Source organism: Narcine bancroftii, chromosome 9 (genome assembly GCF_036971445.1).
Source record: "Narcine bancroftii isolate sNarBan1 chromosome 9, sNarBan1.hap1, whole genome shotgun sequence".
Lineage (NCBI taxonomy): Eukaryota > Metazoa > Chordata > Chondrichthyes > Torpediniformes > Narcinidae > Narcine > Narcine bancroftii.
Genome location: NC_091477.1, coordinates 68,288,380 through 68,308,755, shown reverse-complemented (window position 1 = coordinate 68,308,755; position 20,376 = coordinate 68,288,380). Strand labels below are relative to the sequence as shown.

The 20,376-nt window shown below is 47.1% G+C and overlaps 1 protein-coding gene across 1 annotated transcript in view; it reads right to left on the bottom strand.

Moving 5' to 3' along the window:
• Positions 1 to 14,382, bottom strand: part of LOC138742232 (glypican-1-like) — a 191,994-nt gene extending 177,612 nt beyond the window's left edge. Inside the window, exon 1 of the mRNA XM_069896344.1 lies at positions 14,045 to 14,382. Within this exon, the coding sequence (XP_069752445.1) occupies positions 14,045 to 14,195 (151 nt within the window). The 5' untranslated portion in view covers positions 14,196 to 14,382. The remainder of the gene's footprint in view (positions 1 to 14,044) is intronic.
• Between the last annotated feature and the right edge of the window lie 5,994 nt (positions 14,383 to 20,376).

Below are 20,376 nucleotides of genomic sequence, written 5' to 3'. Positions count from 1 at the left end.
GATTGTACAAGTGCACCCCAGCAAAACAGCGTTCATCAGTCCTCGGTGGTTTTAACGCACAGACACACAACCACACTTTACACACATAGAGACAAACAAAACACAAGCAGGACAAGTATTTCATCCATGCAAATAAATAAATAAATATTGCTTTGTATTAATGAGAAACTCGCGTGGTTCAAGTGAGCAGTTCCTTTGGTCAGTCCCCTAATCTGGGGGGCTAGTTTCTGTCCTCTCTGTTATGCAGCTCCCACATTTTCTCGGCAGTTCTGACAACCAAAGGCTATGCACACGTCACTTTAACCTTGAAACTCCTTCAGACTTTCAGGGATGGTACTGCCCATTGTTGTTCTAATCACATTATTCAACGATATTAATAGACAAAAATGCTGGAGAAACTCAGCGGTTCAAGCAGCATCCATTAAAGGAAATGGGCAGTCAATGCTTCAGAATGGTGGGTGTTGTCAAGGAAGAGCGCTCCTCCCCTGTACCAGATCTCGATCCCCTCCAATCCCCAGTCTTTCAAAATAAGATTGCTCTCTGCATTAAATATTTCCAATGACCCATAGAACAATTACTGCACAGAAACAGGCCACTTCAGCCCCTTCTAGTCTGTGCTGAACCATTTTTTTTTTGCCTTGTCCCCACTGACCTGCAACCACCCTTTCATACCTGTCCCATCCATGATCCATCCTCTACTACTCCCTCGGGTAGAGAATTGCAGAGAGTCACCTCCTTTTGGGAGCAGAAATTTCTACAGAGCTCAGTATTGGCCCCTTGTCCTTCAATCATGTCCCCCTTGCTCACTGCTCTCCACAAATGATAAATCGCATTCTTTCAGACCCCTGGCAGGACTTTGCATGTTTAAACAAGGTAACCTCTCATCTTCCTGAAATGCAGAGAATTCAGATCCAAATAGCTTAGCCTCTCTCCATGTGACAATTTGCTCATCCGACATATTAACCAGGTTAATTAATCTCTTTTGGTTACCTCCAGCACTGTTATGTCCTTGCTTCGTTACGGCCTGTACAATTGTAAAGGTCAAGGTTTGCCCATTGTGATTGGGGCACAATTGGGAGGAAGCTCTCAACCAGGAGAGATGGTAAGTTCAAAGATGACGGCGAAGAGCATGGTACGGATGAGGTGGGAAACAAGTATTGGGCAAGACCAAGATGAACGGAGTACAGCGGATTGAAAATGGATCAGGTTAAATGTATACTTTTTTAAATTATAGATTTAATTTAAATGTAGACATACGACATGGTAACAGGCCCTTTCATGCTGTCCAATTAACCTACACCCCCAGTACATTTTGAAGGGAGGGAGGAAACTGGAGCCCACGGGGAAAACCCACGCAGACACGGGGAGGTCGTACAAACTCCTTACAGACAGCGCGGGATTTGAACCCCGGTCCTGATCTCTGGTGCTGTAACAGCATTGTGCTATCTGCTCCACTAGCCGTGCCACCTCTACACAGTCGTACACAGTTTCTCTGGGCTCGATCGTAAATAAATCACGCCAGAGATCATTTCAGGTTGGCACACATCAAAATCGAGCCTGATGACTAGTGGCTTCTCGTGACTGTATGCCACATTTCTCCCTGCACTAATGTGGATTGGCACTCAAAGATGCAACTGTGGTCATCATTGATCGATCAATAAATTTCAGAGGAGTCGATTCAGTGGCAGGTTAACTTCACCAATCCAACATCCCAATAAACCACCCAGGGCTTTCAGTTCAAATCCCAGAGCAATTGGCATGTTGTAGCGAGTGGTGCAGTGAATAAAGTTATCTCTGAGCAGGACCAACAGACCTGTTTAATGGAATCTACGCAGGAGTTTAAATAATTACAGTTGGTGCGCTATCATAATCACCCGGCCTCTGAAGTCACGTGCCTCCAGAGTTCTTTGTGCCCCGTGCCCCCCCCGAGCAACCGGGAATTCCTGATCCTGTGGGGGGCCCGCAACGCTGGATGCCAGCTTGATAATGGAGTGGCGCGGTTCGCCACAACATTTTAATTTTCTTTTGAGATACAGAATGGTAACCGGTCCTCATGGCCCACTAGTCCATGCTGACCAAATGCACCCATGAGACCGATTAACCCACTCACCCCAGACTCTCTTCTAATGTGGGAGGAAACTGGAGCACCTCGAGAAAGCCCACACGGACATGGGCAAAATGCACTAACCCCTCGCAGTTAGCGTGGGATTTGAACCTGGTGCTGAGACAGAGCTGCCGCTAATGGTGCCTCACTGAAAGGAGCAAGCCGGAGAGGGTAAAAGTAAGGCACTTCCCCAGGCTGGTGGGTCTCAAAACAGGAGGTCAGTCATTCAGGACAGAGAAAATCTCTGTTCACAGAGGGCAATGAATCTGTGGAATCCCCCACCTGAAACGGCTGAGAGCCCTTGGCTGTTGATTTTATTCAAGAAAGAGATCAATGGATTTTAAGACAATCAAGGGCAGTGGGTTAGTGAAAGAATGTGATGTTGAAGTTTTTAAAAAAACCAGTCAAGACCTTTTTGAATAAGAAAGCTGAATGAGAGACTGCATGGTCAAGTCTTGGGGTTTTCTTTTTGTCTAATTAGCATTAAGAATTTTAAACCATAGAACACTATAGGCTCGTCTAGCCTGTGCCAAACAATTATTAATGAAGAGGACCAGAGAACCATTCATTCAATTGTTTAAAACCCCACCAGGTTCATTAATGTCCTTAGTCAGGCAGGCCCGTGTTTATCTGCAGACCCACCAATAATGGACGTTCCTTAAAACATCCTCTGAAATAGCCGAGGAGGCCACCAGGTTCAACAAGGATTGTCGGTGGACAGTGGTAGCAGCAAATGCAGAGATCCTGAACTATATCCAAGTAGAAATGAAACTCTCTGCTGACATTGGGAGATAAGACCAAAAAGCACTTCAGGCTGTTCAAATATCAAATTTGGGATGTTGTTGCAGGTTACAAACCCACAGCATCTGCTAAAGATTTCTCCAAGAAAGCCTTCAGAAGCACCACAGCAGTGACGTCCTCTTCCAAACAAGATGTAAAAATAAAAGGCAGGAAAGAATAAAGCAAGAATTGGAGGGTTCCAAAACTAAAATGCATTCAAATCCAAAGCCAAGCTAGAGGTAAATAGCATGATCTTGGCATATTAAAGTAACTTGGAGAAACACACACTAGACTGATTACCACACAGCGTTTCATCCCCCCCCAAATTTTGCTGCATGAATACCTGAGGGCTACTATTCCACATAGTGGAGCAGAAGTTGAAGTGGTCTGATTGCTGATGCCACAAAGCGCAGTGGGTGCTATTCCCAGATGGTTCCACATATCTTATAAAACCTCCAACCAATGACGGCTCTGTACCAGAGCAGGATTAGCTTCCGTTTCTCCGCGTCAGCCTTTTTTAGGTTCTGAATGATCCTAGACTCATTTTGGACCTGCCCTTCAGCTCAAGGGACCCACTCCAACCATCCCTGCACACTCATCCCGTTTTGAAAAATGTTACGGCCTTCCCCTCATCTCCTTCCCGATTCCACCACTCGCCCGGGCACCAGGGGCAACTTGCAGCAGCTAATAACTAAGCTGCTGACCTGCTCGCCTTCAGGATGCAGGGGGAAGCCGGAGCAGCCCACCCAAAGGGAGAAGATGCAAACTCCACTCAGAGAGTGCCAAGGTCCGGGTTGAACCCTAGTCTCCAGTGCAGGGAGGGAGGGGCTCTGCTAGCTGTGCCATTGTGCCTCTAACCTTGACCTGAAGGGTTAAACCTGTCCCTCTTGGTGCAGATGCTGCCTTGTTGGCATTTCCCATTTTATTTGGAGGAAACAGATATTGAGCCTTTCGCGATGGAAGACCATCAGAAGCTGGCGTACGAATTACTGCAACATGGAAAAACAAGAGTCTTGCAAGGGCAATGAGCCAGTGGTGTTTTGGGACAGAGGATATGTGAATGGATTTATTGTTCGCCAACAAAACATGGCTTCACTGAGCAAGGGTGGCCGCCCAGGCACCTCCCACTGTCCTGAATAGAGGCCAAACCCCTCATCTTTTGTCACATGAATTTTTACCAAGCAGGCCAAATATTAGAGTAGTCTACTTTTAAAAAAATTTCCTTAGACAACAGAAGGGGAGCAGGGTGGGTTAGCCTTTGAAAGCTCCACTATGTATAAACTAAAGCTCCCACACAAGTCCTACTGCAGGCAGCAGACAATAAGCTGCAATTTGGCCTCTAATTTGTGGCATGGGCTGAATTCATGCTCTGGACATCTGTGCACATCTGGGACAGGGGTTAGGGGGGGTGGTGGTGGTGGAAACACTCAAGTGGAATGTAAGGGGAGTGTGGCGCAGTTGGAGGTACTCCAGCGCACCGCTGGGAGAGTACTGCATTATCAGAGGTGCTCACATGCACTGTCTGGAGAGCTGCCTCACTGCTCCAACTCTGTCAGAGGTACTACAGGGAAGACAAGGGAAGGGGTGGTAGGGGCAGGGGTTGATTCGCTCTATCACTTGGGTCTAAAATATGCCAGGGCACCAATTTAAATAGGCTCAGGCAAGTTAGCGCCAATGTCCTGAAAGTTTGCTGATCATCAGTTAATAGCGCAATGGCGCTGTCCACAGGAGCATAGCATTGGCCAATTATGCTGCGACAACACTTGTGTCCGCGGTCCCACTCCCGTCCTCTCTACACCAGACGAGGGGCCACACTGGTGCAGCTATTAAAGCTCCAACGAACCAGATTCGCTCCACCTCCAGTGCTCAATGGCCATATAATTTGCAGGTGGGTTCCCCCTGCTGCCGCCACCCCCATCCCCCCAACAATGTGCTCCATTCTTCCCCCCAGATTCTGAAATGAGGAGGATAGTTGGCTCATTGGGCATGGTGAATGGTTCCTAGTGGGTGGTAGAATCTGTAGGGAGAGGGGTGTTGATGGGATTATGGGGGAAATAAAATGGGTTATGCAAGGAGTGGTGCAATTGTCAAGACTTGCTGGACCAAAGGGTCTGCTTCCATGCTGAATCTATTATTCTTTGAGACTCCCAAAGCCTGCACCAAAGGTTTCAGTTACTGGGGAACACAATGTGAATCAGATGATTCCACGAGTGCACATATTTATGCACACTCTCGTTATGGAATGGGTGCAGGTTAGTGGGACTAGTGGAATGATATTTTGGCACAGACGAGAAGGGCCAAATGCCCTGTTTTTTGTGCTGTAGTGTTCTATGATTCATCACGATCCAACACAATCCATTTTACAACCCACATCTGCATGTGTGAACCTCGCAGCAAGGTTCCTGTACTATAGCCAATCAACACCCAACAAATGCAATATGAATTCAATCCACGGAGAAACCTAACTGTACTATCTTAACTGCAAGCACATCACAGCAGCACCATTATACAAAAGCTCTCACTGATCTAAAGGAGGGATAATGAGGTGGGTCTTCCAATATGGTCCATATTTCCACCCTACAAAGGAGGCCATCTGGCCCAATAAGGTCATGCTGGTTCTCAATCCCATCCCTTCTAATTTTCCCTGCAATCTATTCTACCCACATTCCTATCATTCCCTCCCTCCCTCCTCCCTCAAGGTTCCACCACTCACCTCCACACTTGGGGCAATTTACATTGATCAATTCACTCACCGAGCTGCACATCTTTGAGATGTGAACGGAAACAGGGAGAGTGTGCATACTCTACACAGACAGCAATAGAATTGGACCCAGGATCCTACATCCGTGAGTCAGAGACTCTACTACCTTTGCCTCTCTGCTGTCGGGGTTGGAAATTGGTTTGTGGTGTGGTGGGGTGGTGAGGGGGGGGGGGGGGGAGGGGGTTGGTGTGATGTCTTAGTGGCAGAGAGGTTTAGGGAAATAACTTTTGAGAGACAGGGCTATCCACTTGAAAAGCACAGGTCCTTTGGGGAAGTCTAATGAATGAGGGAAGTGTAAGTGGATGGAACTCTTAAAAGGTTGCAGAGCCAGTGAAGACCACAGTATAGGAGTGGTGAGCCCATAGATGGATTACAAATTTTAAAACTTCAAAAACATCTGAGCCAAACCCTGTCACACTTGGTCTGAGATGACTTATGGCCCGTAGAGTTTTGAACAAGTTCCCATTTCATGAGGTTAAAAATTAGAATGCAAACAAGGAATAACAGTGGAAGAGTCTACGCTGGATGTCACAGGTGTCACTGTACACAAGGCTAGCAGGTTCGATACAGTTCATAACTCACGCACAGGACCATCCAGGTTGTTTCTGCCTCAGTGGCAATATTTACTTTAGTGTAGAGGTCCCCAGGAGTCGATGGGATCATCTGGGAGGAGGGGTCGATAACTGCCAGGAGGTCAAAGGGGGTCAATAACACCAGGGGGGGGGGTCGATAACGCAGGGGGGCCAATTTAAAATAGCACCTGCACACCACTCCCCCTCTCCATCCACCACTTCAAGCATTTCCCCTCATCGCACATGCGCCTGCTGGCTGCAAATGGCCTGCAGGCTCCAGGACGCTGCATTTAACGCAAGTGCCCTTTCTCCCCTTTAATTTGTCCTCCATTTGGTGGGGGGGGGGTATAGAGCCTTTGGAGGACAAATTAACGTCCAACTTGAGGTGGCGCTGGATGGAGGACAGAGGGCTCAAAGCCGGACTGTCCAGCCTAAATCCAGATGTCTGGCCACCCTACCCAGTCCCCCCCCACCCTGTCCAGTGCCGGGATTCCATTCCTGGGAGGTAGATGAGGGACTACGTAGTCCCTGAAGGGGTCGATGGTCTGAAAAGTTTGGGGACCCTTGCTTTAGTATGAGAAGGGATGTCAGGAGACCTCTGCAAAGGCAGTGAGTGGGCTTCTTTAGTGCTGGCACTGCTTCACAGCTTTACTTTTGTATCATTCACCATAAAGAATCAGCACTTCTGCAAAAAGAATGAAAAACAGTATCCATTTGATGCCATATTTACTGATTTGTCTGGAGGGGCATGGGAGTTCATCTCGAATCCCAACCATCATTTCTCCTTCAACCAGCAGTACTAAAATGAGATTTATCTGGTCACTTATTTTCGCTGGATATTGCAGCAGGCAAAGTGGTTGAGATCTTTCATCCTGTACTGTACGTTGTCATTAGAGCTCTAAAGTGTTTCATAGGCTCCACAGCTGATTTGATTTTGCTGTATAAAACACAATGTTTTACAGCTGCCACTGAAGAGAAAACCAAGCGAACAGCAACAGGTATCATATTCCTGCTTGAATTGAAACAAACATTGAAGAAATACAATCTCTGTTCGCAAGAACAGAAACACTGATGGGGGGGTGGGGTTGGGTTGTTGGGGCAGAGCTTAAAGGCAACCTTGAACTGGTCAGAAGGGTAACACACAAATCGAGGATACATTTAATAATACAAAAGTGCTGGAGAAACTCAGCAGGTCCGGCAGCATCCATAGGAGGCAAAGATATATAACCAATGTTTCAGGCCTGAGCCCTTCATCAAGGTATGAGCACTCAAATAAATAGGCGGGAAGGAGGGAAAAGAGGTGGGGGGGGGGGCGGAGCACAGGCCAACAGCTAAGAGGCCATATCCACGATATGTGTTCTAAAACTGAAAAGATAAAATGAGCACTGGCCTCACTAGGGGTGTGCGAAACACACCAGGTGGTGACACCATCAGAGGGGGCAACACCAAAATGACTCTCTGTAAAATTGGTGTGCAGTGTTTCAGTAGAAATATATTTTTTTTATATCAAAAATACCCCCGTCATTAGTTATAGCAACAAAATATTTTTCATAAGCCCAGCTTACATATATGCCAACAAGACTAAAATTCTAGGCTAATTTACTTTTTGAGCCTCCTAAAGCTGTCATTGTTACCCACTGATAATGATGCTTCGAATCATGTAGTTTCGTCTTCCCGCGCCACAACCACACGCTGTTGTTTTCGCAGCTGCTGGTGTTTTTATAATCGCTGCTTTTGTCAAATTTTCTGGTGTTTTAGCTACAATATTGTGGTCATTAGTATTTGTAAACCTGTATTAATAACTTTTTGAGAATGAAGTAGTAATTAAAGGAAAAGGAGAAAAATCAAAAAAAGCTTCTGATCAGTTACTCCATGGGGAGGTGGGGTAGGAGGGGTAGGAGGGGGGGTAGGGAAGGGTGTGACATCACGAGTTACGCACCGGGTGCCACCAACCCTAGTAACGCCATTGTAATGAAGAAAGGAATACTCGAAGGTCTGATTCAAGGAACGAATTGTTCATGGAAAGGAGTAACTGGATGGAGAGGATTAGGGAGGTTCTGCAGGTGTTAAAGGGTTAAAGCAAGGCCACACTGTTACAGAGCTAGCGTTCAGGACCGCGCTGTCTGTAAGTTTATACGTTCTACCCGTGCCTCCGTGGGTTTTCCCAGGAGATCAGAAAATAATTTAATAAAAGAATAGAAAAACGCAATATCAACTTCTTTTTACTTTAGTCTTGAAAAAGTATCCAGACCCAAAATTTTACCTGACCACTTCTACCCATGGATGCTGTTTGACCCACTGAGCTCCTCCACAGCTCACAGTTGGCAGCAGAATATACCAAAATATAGTCTGAGAATTGAATCCAAAGAGTCCATGTTCATCTCCCTCCACAAGTTACCATTCAGCAATGAAGATGAAAGGATTCCAGAGAGAAAAGGAATCTCGTGTTTGATAACTCTGTCCGTGAGAAAGATCTGGATTTCCATCACTGGCACTGCATCAGGTTTTCTCACTAACAATGGGAAGTATTTGAGGTGTTAAGCTTGGAGCACCACATCGAAAGTGTGCAGTGAAAATTATGGGCAATTGTTTTCTATTGTTTATTGCAATCAATATCCTTAATATCCCCAGTGTTGCTGCCAGAGGGTAAACATTTTTTGGAAACATATTCAATGGAGCTGACTGAAATTGTAAAAATGCACATTCTACACCAGTGGTTCTCAACCTTTTTTCTTTCCACTCACATACCTCTTTTAAGTATTCCCTATGCCATTCCCAAGATCGTGTTCTATAGCGAGCTCTCCACTTGCCACCGAGACAGAGGTGCACCAAAGAAGAGGTACAAGGACTGCTTAAAGAAATCTCTTGGTGCCTGCCCCATTGACCACCGCCAGTGGGCCGATATCGCCTCCAACCGTGCATCTTGGCGCCTCACAGTTCAGCGGGCAGCAACCTCCTTTGAAGAAGACCGCAGAGCCCACCTCACTGACAAAAGACAAAGGAGGAAAACCCAACACCCAACCCCAACCAACCAATTTTCCTTTGCAACCGCTGCAACCGTGCCTGCCTGTCCCGCATCGGACTTGTCAGTCACCAACAAGCCTGCAGCAGACGTGGACATTTACCCCTCCATAAATCTTCGTCCGCGAAGCCAAGCCAAAGAATAAAGAAAGATGCCATTGGTGCTCTGTGATTGCTTAAGGTGGTATGTGTGTGGGAAGAAAAAGTTTGAAAACTACCCTTTCAACTGTACCTCATTGACTCGTTATGTGCACGGTTTCATAACTAAAGGAAATGGGCAATGATGATTTTTCCTCCAGCGAAATATTTCAGTAAAAATTGGGTATCTTCCTGCTCAGACCACCTTACATAACCCCTTACTAATCACAGAGCATTAATGGGATAAGGATTACTTAGTGGGATGTGAGTGGAAAGAAGAAAAGTTGAGAACCACTGTTCTACACGAAACTCAAACAGACTTATTTTATCATTCTTTCACTTTTCCTCATCGTGCAGAAATGTCCTTGACCTGAAAGAGTAACTGTTTCTCTCTGCACACAGTTGCTGCCTGACCTACTGGATGTTTCCAACATTTTCTCCTTTTATTAATGACTGAAAAAGCATGGGTGGCACTATAAACAACACTTGATCCAGAACCGTGCTCCACACAGTATTCCAGTGGTGGTAGTTGAACACATCTCTCGGTCCTGCCTTCACTGCAAACAGCATAACCTTAGGAGACTGGGAGCCCCAACATTGAGGACTTCATACAAACCACTATGTCAACCCCAACCATGCCTCCACAAGCTCCTGTGGGGTCTCTGCACAGCCCACTCAAACTACTCTTTACCACTGTCCCCCGAAGAGGAACACAAAAGCTGCAGTTGCTGGAATCTTGAGTGAATGGGACTCTAAAAAGAGTCCTGACCCACAATGTTGACGGACCATTTCACTCCATGGATGCTGCCTGAGATCTGTCAGCTTCTCATTGCTTCCACTGTTCCACCTACAGAACCCCTCAACTTTTCTCTCCACTTAAACCAGTTTATAATAAAATACACCAAGAAATTGGCCTGAGCGATAACATGAGTAACAAGAACCAACATGTGCCTGCATTAAAGGAGAGAATGAATTGATGCAGGGATTGTTTTGAGCTAGATCAGAGTTTGGGCAAGGGAAGACTGGGTAGTGAAGGGCAAGGGTAATTGGAGAGAGGGAGGGGATGGGGCCTGTGAAAAAGGTGGAGCACTGGCAGATGACCTGGAAGGTGAGGGTGAGTAGGGGGCTATCAGGGGGTAATGTGGAAGAGATGGGGCAGGTATATGACAAATAGGCCAGTGAGATAAAAGGGGATCAGAGAGGTTGGGTGGTTTAGGGAAATGTAATGTTACAGGGGAAACAGTACATGTTGGGAAGAGATTGAATGGTGGGAACTGAAGGGATCAGGAGAGATTGGGCAGTGGGGTGGGATGAACTAGTGGGGCAGTGTAGAGAAAATGAGGTAAGGCAGGGGAGGTCGGGAGGTGGTGAGTGAGTGTGAAGTGGGGGGGAAGGTATGTAGCATGGGGGACGGGACAGCTCTGGGAAAGAGGTGACAGGACATTGGGGTGGAGAAGGAGCGCAGAGGGAGAGAGCTGCACAAGGGCGATGAAGTGGTGAGGCTCAGGCAGCGTGTGGGGAGATGATGGTGCAGGGGAGGCAGGTCAATGCAGAAGGGGACCAGTCAGTGCAGGGAGAGATGAGTAGAGTTGAAGGTCAGGTATTGCATTGAGGTCCCACTCCCAGATTTTGAGATAATATACTGAACTTATCACCTCAACTGCACAACATGTATAGTTGTATAACCACTTGGACAAAATGATTCTATCCTTTGGCATGATAACTAAATTGTGTAAAGCCCAGGGCTCTGAAATTACAGTAAAATCAACAGAATAATACCATAATACACTTGGGCCTCTGCAGGTACATTGAACATGAAGTACAAAGAACAGTCATCTTTCATAACCTCAGGTCATTTTGGAAATTTTTGCTGCAAATTAAATAGATTTGAAGAACAAATGTCATTACATTATGGGGGACAAAAATGTATAGAATGGATAGGATAGTGGTTAGTGCAATGCTGTTACAGCGCCAGCGACCCAAGGTTTGAACCCCACGCTGTCTGTAAGTTTGTACATTCTCCCTGTGTCTGCATGGGTTTCCTCCCATCATTCAAAACATTACCGGGATTGTAGGTTAATTGGGTGCAATTGGGCGGCATGGACTCATAGGCCAAAAGGGCCTGTTAACATGCTGCATGTCTAAATTTAAATCACCTGAGTGCCCAGTTTGGCCTCACACAAGGTAGGGGTGTTGGAAACAGGGTGAGCAAGAGACACCAAAGAAATGCACACACTGGAATCAAGAGCAAAATGATGAGAAGGTGGAGTGAGTGAGCTAGTCAGGCAGTGTCCAGGGTCAGAGTCAATGTTTCAGGTCAGGAACCCTTTGAGACTCAAAGGATCCATCCCAACAGGGTTGACTGACCATAATGCTGCCTGACCTGTCAAGTCCATCCAGCTTCTCACTGTTTATTCAAGGGCAAGTGGAAGTGTTGGCATGGACATTGGTGAGGTCTCTCCCATCTCCATAATATGGCAGTATCTCTTAGATCCATTACAGGAAAGATGCAGGGGAAAATGCTAACTCCTTGGCTAAAATCCTTGTTTAACCTCTTGGCTTCTCATTCCCATGGGCAGTTTGAATGCTGAATGATTAATTGAACAGTTCACACTAGCCATCTGAGACTCTCATATGTACAAAACCATATTTATTTGTATAGATGAAATACTTGTCCTGCCTATGTATTGTTTGTCTGTATGTGTGATATGTCTGGGTGTGTTCTACACCGAGGACCAGAAAATACCGTTTCCTCAGGTTGTACTTGATGACAATAAGCTTGCCTTGACTAATGTCCAACAAAGCAGCACACTTCCTCAATAGGTTTTGCTTTTGAAGGAGTTATTCTGGTGCTTGGTGCAGGAGCAGGTGGTCTCCCCAGTCAACTGATCCTGGATTAGAAGGATAACACACTTTTTAAATGCTAAGCATGTCTCAAAAAACAGATAGGGGGAGAAACCACAGCTCCATCCCAACATCAAGTGATTGGAGGACTGTCCTGTCCTACCGATTGAAGATGGCACAGAAATAAGGCCAGGCTTTGGAATGGGTGGAGGGGGTTGGTACCTGCTCGCTCACCAGCAATGCTAAAAGGTTCCAGCTCACTCCCCACCCCCCCACCCCCCTTCAGCACGCATCAAGGGCCAGTAAATCTTCCAACAACCAAAGTCTGGTCTCACTTCACTTCCACAAGACCCCATGTTCGAATTCGGCGCGCCTTCCCGGGAAAGTGGAATGCAAATGAACACATGGACCACTGCCCGCACATCAAGGGCACTTGCCTCCGCACGGGCACAATGGCATTTAGCCCCGTGCAAATACCTCAAGATTCCCCCCCCCCCCTTAATTCCTCTCAAAATTTAACAATAAGCCAGAAGTGAGAGCCTCTCCTGAACCACAATACAAGGCAGTGGCCAGAAACCCGTCCGAAGGCAACGCTCCCCTGCAAGCAGGCGCCAGTCATCTCCCTGCGCTAATAGCTATTGTCCCCGCACCCGTGGGCTCCGGGTGGGGAAAGAGGGGCAGCGACTTCAAAACGCCTCGCAAAAAATCACAGATCTGACCCATTGGGGCCAGCCAGGCAGGACACGTTCTCCCCAATGCAAGCGGGCAGAGTTGGCTGGCCGATCCGCCCGCCCATGGTCGGCAGACACAAGGAGACCTGCCTGCCGGCTCCCAGGTGACATTTCTTTTTAATTTTTGTTGTAAAAAGACGAAGCCACATGGCAGTCCACTTGAACAAAAGGATCCCTGATTAAAGAGTTCAGAGTCTGTCTTTTGAGTGAACGGAATCTTCCTGCTAAACCCAGGACACTGTTTAGCATAGTAATTAAAAGTGGGATTTTAGAACCACACCACACTTCTCATCTCCCCCACCCCACCTCTTCATCTCCCCCCACCTCTTCATCCTCCCCGCCACCCCACCTCTTCATCTCCCCCCTTCATCTTCCCCGCCACCCCACCTCTTCATCTTTCCCCACCCCACCTTTTCATCTTCCCCACCCCACTTATTCATCTTCTCCCACCCCACCTCTTCATCTCCCCCACCCCACCTCTTCATCTCCCCCACCCCACTTATTCATCCTCCCCCACCCCACCTCTTCATCTTCCTCCCACCCAACCTCTTCATCTTCCTCCCACCCAACCTCTTCATCCTCCCCCCACCCCACCTCTTCATCTTCCCCCACCCTACCTCTTCATCCTCCCCCCACCCCACCTCTTCATCTTCCCCCACCCCACCTCTTCATCCTCCCCCCACCCCACCTCTTCATCTTCCCCCACTCCACCTCTTCATCCTCCCCCACCCCACCTCTTCATCTCCGCCCCCCCCCCCTCCATGGACCAGTTTGACTCGGGCTATTTTATTTCATCTTGAGGTTGAGTCATTTATGAATCGTATCGAACCCAACAAAAGAGTCGGCGAGTGGGGGCTTCTCGGATCTTTCCTACTCAGTTAAACTCCGACGCCTCATCCGAATCGGCCAACACACGTATTAAACCAAATAACTCCCCAACACTGCGCTATCAACCCAAATGCAATTCGCATCCGTTCCCCCCCCCCCCACTACCTTCACCAAAATCTACCCCTCCTTCCCCCAAAACTCTCTCTGAAAAGAGTTGCCTGCCACCCCCACCCCACCCCGCCACCCCATGCGCCTCCCCTCTTACCAGAGATCTCGGTCGAAGGCACCGCGGTCACTGCGAATCCTTTGGAGCTGTAGAGGTATCTCATGTCCGAGCAACTCCTGGGTCTCTGGTCGCCATGAACGGCAGCGGCGATCCACCCCAGGAGAGGCAGGATGGACGACATCCACTGCATCTTCACACCAGGACGAAGACCGCGGGAGTCTTTCAAGCCCAAGCGCAGAGAGAATCCGACAACGGAGACGGGGCCAAGAAGCTGGTCAGTCAGGTTCTGGGCAGAGGTTGGAATCAACACACGTACAAAAGGTGCGATCTAAACAATAGCTTCCCAATCCGTGGCTGGGTGTTCAAATGCAAAATGCTTCCCCCCCCCCCCCACCCCCCTCCTTCTCCTCCTCTACCAGCAAAAGAAAAATTGCTTTTGCTTTGCAATTCTCATTGAAGAAGCCCGACTTTCAATCCATCTCAGTCCCGAACGAGTTCATTGTCACAGTAAAAATCCACGGCTCTTGCAGACACACAAAGGATGCAGCGGAGAGATCTTTCTAAAATAAATAAAGCACAAGCCCTGGCTGTTTCTTTCTTAATTCCAGTTTCCCTCCCTCCCTCTCTGTGGCCGCGCCGATGATATTGTGAACGGGAGAGAGTGGGTTCGTGGATGTAACACCGACCTGACAGAGCCCACGGCCCCTCCGTGCGCACTGGGTCGGCGATCCCGCCTCCTTGTCCTGGACCCCTCCCCATCTCACACAGGATGTTACGAAGGACCGAGACCTCCCCCAATGAGAGAGAGAGAGAGAGAGAGAGAGAGGGGGGGTGGGGAGCGAGAAAAAGCAGAGCTTTCGCAAACGCCTCCTGTTTTTGTCACTGATCTTGAGGACCGCTGCCTCCTGCCATGAAGGTGGTGCTCCCTCAGTGAATTAACCCTTCCAAACTCACCACTGAGAGAGATGCAGCTTTCATGACTGGTGCAACCTCGAATCTTTGGCTTGGGGTAGGCAAAAACATTCTCCCCATCTATTTTGTTTAAAAATCAGGGATCTAATACAATTTGTGGCTCCAAAGTTGCAAAATCAAAAGCATCGGAAGGTCACTGGAAATCTGAAATAAAAATAGAAAATGCTGGGGGTGGGGGAAAGTCATAACAGGTCATGCGGCATCTGTGGATCTGTCATGATAGTACTGTATGGTTTAAGGGGCCAAATGGCCTGCATCTGTTTTGTGGTGAAGGGGTTGGTGGATGCTCCTGCGCTGGGACGGGGAGCGAGAGGCCAGGGTATCTGTTCCAGCTGCTTGGTCGGATGTGTGAGGGTTGCTCCTCCCCCAAACCTGCATGGTCAGCACCTCTAACCAAATGGGTGCATGGAATGTCCCAGCACCGCCTCCACACCAGAGTGTTAGTGATGCACAATGAGCACGGTTAATGCCATTGATGCCCACGTCATGATAATTTACGTCTCATTATGTGTACCATGATACCAGTGAAAAGCTTTATTTTGAGCAGTATCCAGGCTACTCAAATGCTATAACAAAAGTTCAGGGTGTAAGTCATGGAGTCTTGTGTTACAATGAGAAAGTGAAGGGTTTTGTGAAAACTGATAAATTAATTAAAAAAAGATCATTATGTGCTTTGTATTATGTGCCCGGAGAAATGTTGTTTTATCTGTTTGTACATGATAATAAACTTGAACTTGAGAAAGGACCATCACCAAGAGGAAAGAATCTGGTGGACTGCAACAAGACATCACTTCCATGAGGAAACAATTGAACCCCTATGGCATTGGCAGGGGGCAGAAGCCTGGTCAGAAGATGCCCAGCCATTTGGGTTATTTAAGGCAGAGAACCTGTAATAAAAGTTTTGTGCATGTCAATTTATATAATGTGTTTCATATGTTGCCTGAAGTGCTTGGACTTTGCAGGTTTTATCATTTGAACTGCCCAGTTAACTGCCGTCAGCTCTCCACAGGCTTTGAATGGCCCGTTAAAGGAGCCAATGGTAGTTATATTTAAAATCCCGCAACCTGGTCTGCACCCATGATGATGACGCCTGTGATAAGCAGCAACCACGAGGGGTTGCAGACTCCAGGGGAGCGGAAGACAGGCACAGGGCACTGGAAAACGGGAAGATCACCCTGAGAAGGAGATGCACGGGACAGTGACCTCGCAGGCGGGCCAGTGAGGGGGGGGGGGGGTCTGCGGTGGGCGACTCGAGGTAAGGAACCCACAGAGACTGTGGGATGCTGGAGTCTACTGTTGGGGTGACTTGTGCCAGGCTGTGAACTGCTGGAGACTGGCTGAAGGGGTACCAAGTATCGGAACCAGGATGCAAAGAGGTGTCACGGACGCTGAAGGTTTCCTGACCTTGTTGGAGATTCGGATCTGGAGCTCGGGTCGCCAATGGTTTGGTCTGTACTCTGTGGGCTGAGGGGGCTGCGGAAGCACTGGAGGCAAATTTACGGACTCTCGGTGACTCTGTGGTGGGGGGGGGGAGCATTCTTCTCTTTCTCTGACTGGAAGAGGCACTTCAGGCAACTTCTGCCGATGGCGAATCTGGTTGCCTTACAACAGGCAAAAACAATTTCAGGTATTAGGACCCTGAATCTTGAATCTTCAATCTTGAAGGTGTTAATTTTTTAATGGCTTTTATCAAAATAAGTTGATTTCTTGAGCAGTGTAACAAACTGAAACTTGAGTTAAGATATGAACAGAACAGATCTAATTAACTACTTTAAAAAGTCTTTTTTATATATGGGAGTAATAAAGCTTTTGGAAACAATGTTGCAGATACATTAGAGTTAATATAACTGGCATGCTTTGTACAAACAGTAAATGGAACCCTAGAAGAGATACTGTCACAATACTGAATCTATGTTGACCATCGACCATTAATTTATCCTGACCTGTGCAAATCCTACGTTATACTCTCCATATCCCATTAACCTATTCCACATGTTACCAGCGTGGTGAAATAAATTTTGGATTACGTAAGTGGTCAAATCATTAGTCCCATCACAGAGGATGTAGATGTCTCGGAGAGGGTGCAGAAGAGACTTTCTTTTTCAAGCAATGAAGGATGACGTCCACTCTAATAGAGGTTTATAGGGGCTTAGAGAGGATCTTTTGCCTGGGTTGACAATAGTAAAGCCAGAGGGCATCTGATTAAAGTGAGGAGGAAAGTTTGGGGGAGGTGTTAGAGGAATGTTTTTTACACAGAGGGTGTCTAGAATACGTGGCGAGGTGGTGGTGGAAGCTGATACATTTTGAACGTTCAAAAAAAACCCCAAGATAGACATATAGAGAGTTATGGATGTGAGGTAGGTAGATTGAGGAGTAGGTTTACATAGATCAGCACAACATCATGGGTTGAAGGGCCTGTGCTGTGGCATCTACTGAATCTGCATCAAAGGTTCTGTGTGTGTCAGCTCACAGATTGTTCTTCATACATTATCTGTAATGTTGGAACATTATGGGTTTTATTAAAGATTTGGTTTGGAGGTGTTCATCTCTTAATGAGTTCAACAAAATTGATTCCTGGAGCTTTGTAACAAAGTGAAATGAGGTGCATTAACTTTGGGACTTTATCGTAGTGAAATGTGCTGAAGGTGTTGAGAACATTTCCAAGAAATCTTGCAGAGGGAGGGATTTAAATCTTTGGATAACATCTCACTGATTTCAATATTCCTCCCATTTTCACCCTCCATTATCCCTCCTCCCATCAGGGAAAGGCTCCAGTGCAAAAGCATGCATCAACAGACTTGAAGACAGTTTCTTCCCCGCAGCCATTAGGCTCCCGAATAAACCACACAGCCGTGCTCTCATGCAGCGCAGGCTCAGTACTAATTGGTCTTTCTTTTCATTGTAATCCTATACTCTGGACATTGTTCTCTTTACACAGTTGAATGAATGTTAGAGATATCCTGCCTGACTACACGGGAGAAGAACCCTTCTCACTGTTCTTGGTATAATATAACAAATGAACTTTCATGCTCATCACCTTAAAGCAGAAGCAGGACGCACACCTCTGGATCACAATCAGCCCAGTGCCTTCCTTCATACAGTCAGCGTAGGGGTTTGCATAACACCTTACAGTACCAGCAATCGGGAGTGGCGTTCAAATCCTATAAAGAGTTTGTACATTCTTCCCGCATCTGTGGTTTTCCCTGGGAGATCCGGATTCCTCCCTCATTTAAAACCGTAACTGGGGTCTAGGTCAATTGGGTGTAAATTGGGCAGTGCAGACTCATGGGCTGAGTTGGTCTGAGACCGTGCTGAATGTCTAAATATTTTAAAAGATCAGCAGTTTGTTTTTCTTCACTCACCTTGTCCACAAATTATTGGAGGCTGTCTTCCAAATCATCAGTCATGCACCCAAAACATCAGTCATGAACCCAAAGCATCAGTCATGCGCCCAAAGCATCAGTCATGCACCCAAAGCATCAGTCATGCACCCAAAGCATCAGTCATGCACCCAAAGCATCAGTCATGTACCCAATTCATCAGTCATGTACCCAAAGCATCAGTCATGCACCCAAAGCATCAGTCATGTACCCAATTCATCAGTCATGTACCCAAAGCATCAGTCATGCCCCCAAAGCATCAGTCATGCACCCAAAGCATCAGTCATGTACCCAATTCATCAGTCATGTACCCAAAGCATCAGTCATGTACCCAAAGCATCAGTCATGTACCCAAATCATCAGTCATGTACCCAAAGAATCAGTCATGCCCCCAAAGCATCAGTCATGCACCCAAAGCATCAGTCATGTACCCAATTCATCAGTCATGTACCCAAAGCATCAGTCATGCACCCAAATCATCAGTCATGCACCCAAATCATCAGTCATGCACCCAAAGCATCGGTCATGCACCCAAAGCATCGGTCATGCACCCAAAGCATCGGTCATGCACCCAAAGCATCGGTCATGCACGCAAAGCATCGGTCATGCACCCAAAGCATCGGTCATGCACCCAAAGCATCGGTCATGCACCCAAAGCATCGGTCATGCACCCAAAGCATGGGTCATGCACCCAAAGCATGGGTCATGCACCCAAAGCATGGGTCATGCACCCAAAGCATCGGCCATGCACCCAAAGCATGGGTCATGCACCCAAAGCATGGGTCATGCACCCAAAGCATCGGCCATGCACCCAAAGCATGGGTCATGCACCCAAAGCATCGGTCATGCACCCAAAGCATCGGTCATGCACCCAAAGCATCGGTCATGCACCCAAAGCATCGGTCGTGCACCCAAAGCATCAGTCATGCAACCTATGTATCAGTCATGCACCCAAAGCATCAGTAATGTACCCAAAGCATCATTCATGTACCCAAAGCAGTACTGGTGTACAGGTGCAATCCACCATTCATTATTGTCCCCAATATCACAAGTGAGCATCACCCTCTCATGCCTTTGTTTCATTTTGCTACACATTCACTCCTTGACACCTGCACTGCTCTAATACTTGGGACTGGATGTTTTTTGCAATGCAACATGCAGGTACTCTGAAATATGACAGACTGATTTGCCAGTATCCACGGAAATAAAAGCTCTGCAGTCTCAAAGTCCATAATTTCCTGGTAAACAACTTCACATTCTTATTAGTTCTTACTGCAGTTCTGCCTAGGGCTTTAAACCCACCCCCCCACCCCCCCCACCCCACCCCTGCAGCATTTTTCTCCCCTGTGATCAGAGCATCAGCAGACAAACAGGGCTGGTGGATTTCAAAATTCCATGCAGCATTTCAAAAGCAAATTGCAAATTCCGCATGATTGGCATTTACGACAGAAAAAAAAATATAGATTTGGCAGTGGGGTTGTTGGGATTTGTTGCATCAGGTATTTTTTAATTGAACTCTTGATATATTAGGGCAGTGGTTCTCAACATTTTTCTTTCCATTCACATTCCACTTTAAGTAATCCCTCTGCCGTAGGTGCTCTGTGATCAGTAAGGGATGGCTTAAGGTGAGTTGTGGGTGGGAAAAGGTTTGAAAACCACTGTTTTAATTGACTCGTCATGTGCACTGTTTCATGATCATTTTTCTCAAGCAAAATGTTCCAGTAGCAATTGGGTCTAGAGCAGTGATTCTCAACCTTCCCTTCCCACCCACATCCCACATTAAGCCATCCTTTACTAATCACAGAGCACCGACGGCAGAGGGATTACTTAAAGTGGGATGTGAGTGGAAAGAAAAAGGTTGAGAACCACTGTATTAGGATATGAAGTTGCCAGATAGCATAAGTACCATACCCAGACATTCTTGTTAGGCCTCCAGCTCGGTATCATTGTGTTTCTTTTGCCCTGAAATTCCTGAGGGACTTCCGTTGAATGACACCGTGTGCCTCTTGCTGGCTGTGA